This window comes from Mandrillus leucophaeus, unplaced genomic scaffold (assembly GCF_000951045.1).
Source record: "Mandrillus leucophaeus isolate KB7577 unplaced genomic scaffold, Mleu.le_1.0 Scaffold644, whole genome shotgun sequence".
Classification (NCBI taxonomy): Eukaryota; Metazoa; Chordata; class Mammalia; order Primates; family Cercopithecidae; genus Mandrillus; species Mandrillus leucophaeus.
The window spans coordinates 974,532-984,320 of record NW_012106964.1 but is presented as its reverse complement, the minus strand read 5'-3'; the positions used below and the strand labels follow the sequence as shown (position 1 = coordinate 984,320).

Below are 9,789 nucleotides of genomic sequence, written 5' to 3'. Positions count from 1 at the left end.
ACCCCTGTGGAAGCTGAGGCGAGAGCATCTACCTGGGTGGCCAAGCAGGAGCAGCTGCGCCCCGGCCTCTCCTCTGCCCCTCTACTTTCCACCTCAGTCCTTTCCGCCTTCTTGGTCTTTTCCCCAGGCTCTACCCTAACCTGCTGTGCACCACCCCCCGCCCCTGCTTTGGAGGTGGACTGGGACCCTTACCCCCAGCTCTGCTGTCTGCCTACCCTGGCCCGTCCCCACTGCAGGAGGCCCGCAGGATGAAGACAGCAGGGCACAGGTGTCCTCCCAGCTGCCTGGACCCAGATCTCCCAGCTGGACCCAGATCTCCCGCAATTCGTCACCAGGTCTGTGCTGCCACCTCAGGAGTGACACCAGGGATGGGCGCTGGCCAGGTCTCGGAGGACAGAGGAGGTGGGCAGGGTGAGGAAGTCCCCAGAACCTTTCCCGAGGAGCTGAGGGCGGGACCCCCCTGACCACTTCTGAGGCTCCAGAGCGGCGCTGATGAGACGCTCCAGCAGGAACAGCTGGGAGAAACCTCGCCAGACCAGGTGACACGAGGCCAGGGACAAGGCTCCTGGAGCCCCGGAGCTCCCGCCAGCCCTTAAGGCCTTGGCATTGCCATGCACTTTACAGATGGAAAGCTGAGGCTCCAGTGTTTCCTGACTAGAAAGGAATGGAACAGGAACCTTTCTAGCCTCAGACCCTCGCCAGTGCCTGCTCTGGGCCAGGCCCTGCTTACACTCAGGTGCTCACCTGTGGGCACCACCTGTAGGGTAGCGCAGGGACTCAGCCAGGCCAGGCAGCTGGGACAGCCTTGCCCTGTGCCAGTGAGGAAGAGGCAACATGAAAAGAGGATACCTGGGCCCAGGAGCCCAGCGAGGTTAGCGGTCAGCAGCTCCTGTAGTCCAACCCAGTGGAGCTCTGGGCTGGACAGCAAGGGACACCCAGTGCGAGCATGTGGCTGAGAGACTGGCCCCCAGGTCTGGTCATGCAGCCTGGCCCAGCAGTGGGCACCCAGAGGGCATAGGGCAGCCTGGTTCCTCTCTTCCAGCCCCACCGTGCAGTGGGTGGTGACAGATGAGGCCACAAGGCTGGGGTGTGGTCACATGTGGGGGGCGGGTGCCCGAACCAACCCCTAGGACTGCCGCATTCCTTCCCTGCTGCCAGTTCCTCACTCCACACAGCCCACACAGAAGGACAGCAGGAGCCCTGGAATGTGTGCAAAGGGTGGGGTGGGCAGGTGTGTGCGGCCAGCAGTGGGTAGGTGAGGAAGGGCCTTTATGAAGACGGTGGTGTTGGGGGCTAAGGGAGAGTTGGGGGCGGTCTGGGTTCTTTCCAAAGAGGACAGAGCCTGGAGGCAGGGGAGATGGGGGAGGTGTGTGCCTCTGCGTGTGCCCATGTGTGTGAGTGGGGGTGGACGTGAGCTCTGGCCTGAAGGGGCCTGTGTTTGCCTCTCCCTGCTGAGCCGCGCTAACTTCCGGCACCCGAGAGCAGCAGGGCCAGCCTGGGGGAGCAGCAGGATGCCCAAGGTCAGCATCTGTCCTGTGAACGAGCCTGGCGATCCAGAAAGGCCCCGCCGGAGTGGGTCAGCCAGGCCTGAGACGGTCTGGGGCTGCAGGGAGAGAGCTGACTCCCTTCGCTCTGATCAGGCAGGAGCAAAGGCGGCTGGGCACCCCAGAAGGAGAAGGGAGTCCAGGGCACAGGGTGGTCCCTGTCTTTCAGAGCAGGTACCCTCACACCTCTGGGGACCTAGGTGGCAGGGGCTCAGGAACCAGCACTAAGAGGTCCTTTGAGGCTGTTGTGAGCCTGGTGGAGATCTCAACCGTGAACAGAACCTGGGGGTCACGGGCTACCTCACACTGCCCTGCAGGACCCTTTCTCTCAGGTAGGTGGGGCCTCAGAGCTGTCAGACCCACCCCTAGCAGCAGACCAGGTTGGCTTTGAGAGTGGGGGTCCCCCAGGTGCTCCAGACCTCCTTGTGCAGGCTTAGCCTCCATCCCCTTCCCCTGTTGCTTCCCCCACCTGCACCCCTGAGCCATGCAGCTCCAGTGGCTGTCAGGGACGGGCGGGGGTGCGGGTGGGCTGGAGAGAGGGCAGGGCGGGCCCCTGTTGGGAGAGGCCCCCGCTCCAGGCGGATGGGAGCCAGCCTGGCCTCCTTTCCTCAGGCTGCAGTGCGGGGGTTTGCTGAGGGCTTCTGGGGCGATAATTGGGCAGCGATTAAGTGTTCCCGGCAGCTGCGGCTGTTGCCTGTCACCTGTCAGCTCAGGCCAGCATTCACAGCCTCTGCAGACCCTGCTGGAGGGGGTTGGGGAGGGGAGGATGGGGCTCTGCATGGCACCCCCGACACTGCCTGCCCTCCTGCCATCCAGGGCAGGCTCTGTGCTCTCCCACCGGTCTCCGCTTGGCCACTTCTGGCCTTGTTGTTCAGCAAGTGACCGGGGTGGTGACAGGCCATGGGGCATTGAGCAGAGGACACCAGGATTCCTCACCAAGGGGCTGGCTCCTGCCCAGCTCTGCCTTGCTCACCAGGCCACCTTGGGCACTCACCCTTCTCCAGACCTGCCTCCCTCCACACGGGTGAGGGAACTGAGGCAGTGGCACCTCCTGCGACCTTGGCTCACGTGTCCCCAGTCCTGCCTCCTTGTCAGCTTGCTGATGCCTCAGGTGGGGGTGGCAGCTGGAGGCCACTGCTGGCCAGAGGCCTAAGAGCTGTGCCCTGGCGGGGACGTCAGGAGCCACACGGGCTTATAAACCCTGGTGGGGCTGGCCCCCGATCACTGAAGTGCTGGCTCTCACAGGGACACATACATGGTCAGTGCCCAGCACCCAGACAACACCTACAGGCTCAGACTGGCCCCAACCCAGACACGTGGCCCTCGGTGACCGCCGGCTGCACTCACCCGAGGCTGCTGGCATCTGCCCGTCCCGCATGTGCCCACCCAGCTCCTCTCCCCGGGATTCCGCAGTGGAGCAGTGGGAAGGTCCCTGTGCTGGAGGCTTCTCTGCCTGGCTCCCCGCTCCCAGCTCCGTGGTGCCCCTCCGCCCTCCCTTCTCTGTCCGCCCACTTACCTTTAATTAGAAATGCCAGGAGAGCCATTTTTGGGGAGTTTTTGACAGAAAGACATTCCCCCCAGGGGCGGAAGGAAGGAGGAGACAGACTGGCTCTGAGGCAGGGAGAGGTCTCCCTGGGAGAGCCGGTAGGGGGGGCCTCAGAGGGTGGGAAGGGAGTGGGGATTCCAGCAAGTGGGTACCTGTGTGCCCTTGAGTGCCTGAATAACACAGGGAGTATTAATAAGACAGGGGGGAACTGAGGGCTGTGAGTGGGGGGTATGAGTGTGTGTGTGGGAGCTGTGAGTGGGGGGCATGAGTGTGTGTGTGGGAGCTGTGAGTGGGGGGCATGAGTGTGTGTGTGGGGGGCTGTGAGTGAGGGCATGAGTGTGTGGGGTGGGGTTAGAGTGGGGGCTATGAGTGTGTATGTGGGGGTGTGAGTGGGGATATGAGTGTGCAGCATGTATGTGGCTGAGAGAGGGAAAGGGCAGCTGGCAGTGGGGACAAGGTGTCCTGATTGTCAGCGATGATGTGCTCATGGCCCTCTGGCTGTGGGGAATGGTGTGTGTCACCCATGCCTGGGTAGCATCAGAGGACCTGAGACCCATGCCTATCCAGCCAGCACTGGAGTAACTCAGGAAGGGCGTCCCTACCCCCGCCAGGTTGCCAGGGAGGCAGAAAGGGCCTCCCTCCGGAGGGAGTCTCGGCTTCCGGAGCCCCGCTCCTTATATGGAGCTTGGCTTCCCTCTGCCTCTCCTGATGCACTGTGCTGCCAGCACCGGCCCTCCTCCCTCCTCCCTGCTCTTGTCTCCCCCCTCCCCCTCTCCTTTTCCTCCTTCCTCCTCCCTCCCTGTCTCCCTCTCTCCTCCCCTCTTCCATCTTCTTAGAAGTCTTGGAGCCTCTGGCCAGGTTCTTGATATAGCCAGGGGCTTCAGGGCTCAGTTCTCTTCACTGGGGGCTAATGTCCCCTCCATATCCTCCAAACCCCAGCCCCCCAGGTAGCAGCTTCCAGATTTCCCTGGGAACACAGAAAAGTGTTGGGCCTCACCAGAGACCTGGGTGTGGGGGCACAGGGCAACCCTGTCCAGTCACAGCCACACGGGTAGGTGTTACCACGCACACCAACGCAAGGGTCAGGCAGAGAGCGCCTAGGCCTGGCTGTGCGTCCCTCACACAGAGCCCAAGACCTGGACTCGGACCGCCTGGGCAGGGGTGGTGGGAGTTCAAAGCCGCATCTAGGAGCTCACATGTGTGCGTGTAGAGTTGCTGAGTCCCTGGGCACAGGGGGCTGATCGGGAGGGTGCTTCCCGGGCTGAGCTGCACATCCTGCACAGCTGGGCGGACAGGGTCAGGGGCAGTGAGGACCCAGGAGAGCAGTGGCCAGCGCCAGCCCCCTTCAGCCCCCCAAAGAGAGAGGCGAGTGGAGAGGAGAAAGCCCACCTTGGGACCCTGGGAGGCAGGAGATGACAGCCCGCCCAGCGCCCGGGAGGGGGCGTGGGAGGGGCTCCCAGTGCCCGGCTTCAGTCCCTCCGGTCCCCGCAGGCTGAATGAGCTCCGCCGCCCGGGGTGGGAGGTGCGGAGCGGAGGGATTAGTCATCCCGGCCCCTCCATGTGTGCAAGGGGTGGGACCTCCAGTACCTTCGCCGCCCAGGAGCCGAGTGGGCGCGGGGCGGGGCCTGCAGGGGCGCGGGCGGGGCGCTGGCGGGGAGCCTGAGGCTGGGCCAATGAGAAACGGGGCTCGGCGAGCCGGCCGCCCACGGGCAGCGCTGGCGGCATAAAGAGCAGGCGGCCGGGACTCAGCGCAGAGCTCGGGCGCCGCGTCCTCCCTCCGCAGCAGCAGAGCTGGACCTGCCTCTCCGGGCGCGCTCCACCAGCCCCGCCGCCGGCCCGCAGCGACAGACAGGCGCTCCCCGCAGCTCCACACGGGACCCAGGCCGCCGGGCACCGCCGCCGGACTCCAGCGCCCTCCCTCCGTCCGCCCCGAGGAGTTTGTCGCCTGCCCGAGCACCTGCGCACAGATGGAGCTGGACCACCGGACAAGCGGCGGGCTCCACGCCTACCCTGGGCCGCGGGGCGGGCCCGCGGCCAAGCCCAACGTGATCCTGCAGATCGGGAAGTGCCGGGCGGAGATGCTAGAGCACGTGCGGCGGACGCACCGGCACCTGCTGACCGAGGTGTCCAAGCAGGTGGAGCGCGAGCTGAAGGGGCTGCACCGGTCGGTGGGGAAGCTGGAGAGCAACCTGGACGGCTACGTGCCCACGAGCGACTCGCAGCGCTGGAAGAAGTCCATCAAGGCCTGCCTGTGCCGCTGCCAGGAGACCATCGCCAACCTGGAGCGCTGGGTCAAGCGTGAGATGCACGTGTGGCGCGAGGTGTTCTACCGCCTGGAGCGCTGGGCCGACCGCCTGGAGTCTACCGGCGGCAAGTACCCGGTGGGCAGCGAGCCGGCCCGCCACACCGTCTCCGTGGGCGTGGGGGGTCCTGAGAGCTACTGCCACGAGGCGGACGGCTACGACTACACCGTCAGCCCCTACGCCATCACCCCGCCCCCAGCCGCTGGCGAGCTGCCCGGACAGGAGCCCGCCGAGGCCCAGCAGTACCAGCCATGGGTCCCCGGCGAGGACGGGCAGCCCAGCCCTGGCGTGGACACACAGATCTTCGAGGACCCTCGAGAATTCCTGAGCCACCTGGAGGAGTACTTGCGGCAGGTGGGCGGCTCTGAGGAGTACTGGCTGTCCCAGATCCAGAACCACATGAATGGGCCGGCCAAGAAGTGGTGGGAGTTCAAGCAGGGCTCCGTGAAGAACTGGGTGGAGTTCAAGAAGGAGTTCCTGCAGTACAGCGAGGGCACGCTGTCCCGAGAGGCCATCCAGCGTGAGCTGGACCTGCCGCAGAAGCAGGGCGAGCCGCTGGACCAGTTCCTGTGGCGCAAGCGGGACCTGTACCAGACGCTCTATGTGGACGCGGACGAGGAGGAGATCATCCAGTACGTGGTGGGCACCCTGCAGCCCAAGCTCAAGCGTTTCCTGCGCCACCCGCTGCCCAAGACCCTGGAGCAGCTCATCCAGAGGGGCATGGAGGTGCAGGATGACCTGGAGCAGGCGGCGGAGCCTGCCGTCCCCCACGTCCCGGCGGAGGATGAGGCGGAGACCCTCACGCCCGCCCCCAACAGCGAGTCCGTGGCCAGTGACCGGACCCAGCCCGAGTAGAGGGCACCCCAGAGCCCCCAGCCTGCCCACCACATCCAGCCTGTGGCTTTGCCCACCAGGACTTTTGAGCCGGGGCTGACTCCTGCAGGGGAAGCCCTGGTCCAGCTGGGTGCCCCCTCGGGCTCTGGGAGGACTCTCACACACTCGTGTCATCCAGATGTGGGCACCGCACCCCAGCATCAAAGAGCCCTCCCCCCTGCAGGGCTCCGCCCATCACCCTCCCTCTGTCTGTCTTCCCGGCCTGGACCCCACCCTCCACACTCTCAGGCCATCACAGAACACCCCAGCTTCCTCATTCTGCTACAATGCCCAGGCCCTCCGGGCATCCAGAAAACCAAGTGTCCGGATAGCAGGGGCCAGAGGCCACCAAGCTCATGGGACACCCCAGAGCAGAAGCTAGGGCAGAGCCAATGCTGAGGGAGCCTCGACTTCCGGCGCCGCCGCCCTCTCCCAGCATCTGCAGAGCCAGCTGACGCCCTCCCTGCCTCCCAGGGCAGCTGGCCAGCCTCGGGCAGCACGGCCCCCTCCCCCTCCTCCCAGGGGAGAGCAGAAGTCGCAGAGGCAGCAGCAGCAGACCTGATGTCCCGGTGCTTCCTGGCCCCTCAGGTGAGCCCCTGCCCCAAGGCAACACCCACTGTGGGGCATCTGAGAGCTAGTGGGACCCGGAGGCTGTTTTTGAGGACAGCCCACTGAGGCTCGGGCCCCCAGCAAGTTAGAAGGGATGCGGTGGGGGTGGCATCATGGAAGGGGGCATCAGGGAGAGTGGGCCAGGTGGGAGGCAGGGGCAGTTTGCTGAGCCAGCTCCACATGGACCCGCGCTTTCTCTCCCCCAGCTCCAGTGATTCACGCCCGCCTGGAGAAGAATCAGAGCTCAGCTCGTGACTCACCCATGGCAGGCGGAGGGTCCCAGAGGGGCTGAGTCCTCAAATCCGGCTGAGGCAGCAGCTGGCACCATCGGAGCCAGGAGAGTGACAACAGGTAACAGGGCGCCACCCTCCCACCCAGACCCCACCATCAGCTGTCCCGGCCAAATGAACTCCTCCCCCGACCCCAGACACCCTGGGGCCCAGGCCACTCCCCAGTGCTCAGGCAAGCTGGGAGGCCCTGACAGGGTCGGGGGTCCTCTGCCCTGGCAGACCAGCGCCATCCACCAGCCCCAGATCCTCCCTGTGGAGCCCTGGCTACTGTCCTGCACGGTCCCTCACTGCCCTCTCTCCTTCTCTTTCAGGTCTCAAGGTTCCCACAAAGTCTTTGCTGCTGTGCTGGGCATCACACACCCCTCACCTTGCAGGCTGCCTGCGTGGGAGGCGAAGTCCCGGGACAGCCCAGAGGGGTGCTACAGAGAGGAGTCAGCTGCAGCAGAGGGCAGGAGCCCCAGCTTAGCCCTAAGCGCCAGCGTGAGGGCCAGGGCCTGCCACGAAGCCCGCCCCGCTGGCCACCAGCTGCCCGCCCCCAGAGCCACTGCAGCAGGAGTCAGGCCCTGCCTCCCTCCCAGCAGGGAAACCCTGCCTGCTGCCAGGCCATCCTCTCTGCCAGAGGCTTTCATGAGCCCCAAGGCTGGGGCCACAGCTCCTACTCCTGCCCAGCAGCCCTGAGCCCAGCTGCAGGAAGGAGATCCCAGAAGCCTTTGCTCCTGGGGCTCCTCCAGGCATTCTGCCCTGCCCCGACACCAGAACCCTGGTGCTGGTGGGCCACTAGCGTCTGCAGCCTGAGCAGGCGCTGGCTCAGGGTTCATCTTTCTGCCTTGTCCACTGGGGGACCAGCCCTACAGACCACTCTGACAAATCTTCAGCCCACACCCTGCCAGCCCCACAGATTTTATTTTTGCACATAAGCCATAACTGATCCTCACAGGCTGGCACAGGCCTGGAGCCTGTGAAGACCCTGGAAACCTCACGAGGCTGTGGCCGACCCCCGCCCCTCACCCCCGCACAGACCAGGCCTTAAATGTCCGTCCAGGCCCTGTGTACCTTACCCCAAAGACAGACTCTTTTTGTAAGATTTTGTTAATAAAACACTGAAACTTCTTGGAGTGTTCGTGTTGCTTCTTCTGCGTGCTTGGGCTGGGCAGGAGTGGAGCTGCAGACACAGGTCCTCCGGCCCAGTGGGTGACCCTGAAGGCCCCATGGGTGTAGTGCGAGGTCTCCAGGGGCTCGGGGGAGCACCAACAGGGCAGCCTCCATCAGGGTCCTGGATCCTCAGGGGGAAGTACCTTCAGGCTCCACACTGCAGCCCACTAGGCCTAGCTCAGCCCTGCCTCCAGGCCTGGGGTGGCCATCAGTGAGGGTGACTGCTGACTGGGGGAGCCCTATTCATGCTGAGCTGAGGCCTGCCCCTCTGTAAGTCCTACTGGCATGTGGGGTGTACAGCTGGGTGCATGGGGGGACTACAACTAGGGCTCGGCACACACGGCTGTCTCAGGCTCTGGAGCCCTGGGGACCTAGTCAGTGCAGACCCCAGCTGGGAGGGGACCCCGGCCATTCCTGGTTGCCAGATCATGAACTTGGTCTCTCTGAGCCTCAGTTTCCTCATCTGCAAAACAGGGCATGCTATCCTCACAGCATATGTGCTGAAGAATTTGGAAACAAGGGTAACTTGATGCCCTGCAGGACGTCAGCCTCTGCTGCCTTTGGGGGGGACACTGGATTCCGAGGGGCTGCGGGACATCTGCCTCCCCTGCGTCTGTGGGGGGACACTGGATTCCGAGGGGCTGTGGGAGGTCAGCCTCCCCTGCCTTTGTGGGGACACTGGATTCCGAGGGGCTGTGGGAGGTCAGCTTCCCCCGCCTCTGTGGGGACAACACTGGATTCTGAGGGGCTGCAGGACATCAGCCTCCCCTGCCTTTGGGGGGACACTGGATTCCGAGGGGCTGTGGAAGGTCAGCCTCCCCTGCCTTTGTGGGGACACTGGATTCCGAGGGGAAGGAAGAGATGGCCTGGGGTAGGGATCAGCCCCTGCCCATCAGTGTTCAATGAGAAGCAGGACTAACAGGAGACAGCGAATTCATTGTAAGGAATTGTTTTACTCAACGTAGGGGCTGCTGAGCCAGTCCAAAATCTACAGGGCAGGCCAGAACCTTGGGGAATAGGCTGAGGCAGGCACCTGCCGGTGGAATGTCTTCTCCATCAGGGAAGCCTCAGCTCTGCTCTTACGGCCTTTCAAGGGACTGAACCAGGCCACCCAGGTTCCCAAGGATGCTCTTCCTGAAAGCACCTATGACAGACCTTCGGGGCAACACCTCTGTTAAGATTTGATTGAGTGACTGAGAACAGTACCCCGGCCAGGTTGACCCTCACAACCTTCATGGTCATCTGCTGCTGGAAACTTCCCTCCCCTCTGGTGGGGTTGCTCTGCTCCTGGGGATCCTGGGCCAAGCTGTGGGGGCAGCTGGTGGGTGGTGCCCGCTCAGCCCCACTGGGGGGCAGGGTGCATTGCACCTGCGGGGTCCTGGCACTGAGCTCACGGCTGGCTCCTGCAGCAGTGAGGGGCCCGGGGAGAGCAGGAAACAAGAGGAGACTAAGCAGAGAGAGCCACCTGCTGC

At 64.3% G+C, this 9,789-nt stretch overlaps 1 protein-coding gene across 1 annotated transcript; it reads left to right on the top strand.

The window, feature by feature from the left end:
• Positions 1 to 4,862: 4,862 nt before the first annotated feature.
• ARC (activity-regulated cytoskeleton-associated protein) lies at positions 4,863 to 8,275 on the top strand. Its single transcript, XM_012000966.1, has 3 exons — positions 4,863 to 6,854; positions 7,082 to 7,226; positions 7,477 to 8,275. Exon 1 carries the CDS (start codon positions 5,058 to 5,060, stop codon positions 6,246 to 6,248), a length of 1,191 nt encoding a protein of 396 aa, XP_011856356.1. The 5' UTR covers positions 4,863 to 5,057; the 3' UTR covers positions 6,249 to 6,854; positions 7,082 to 7,226; positions 7,477 to 8,275.
• Positions 8,276 to 9,789: the final 1,514 nt, after the last annotated feature.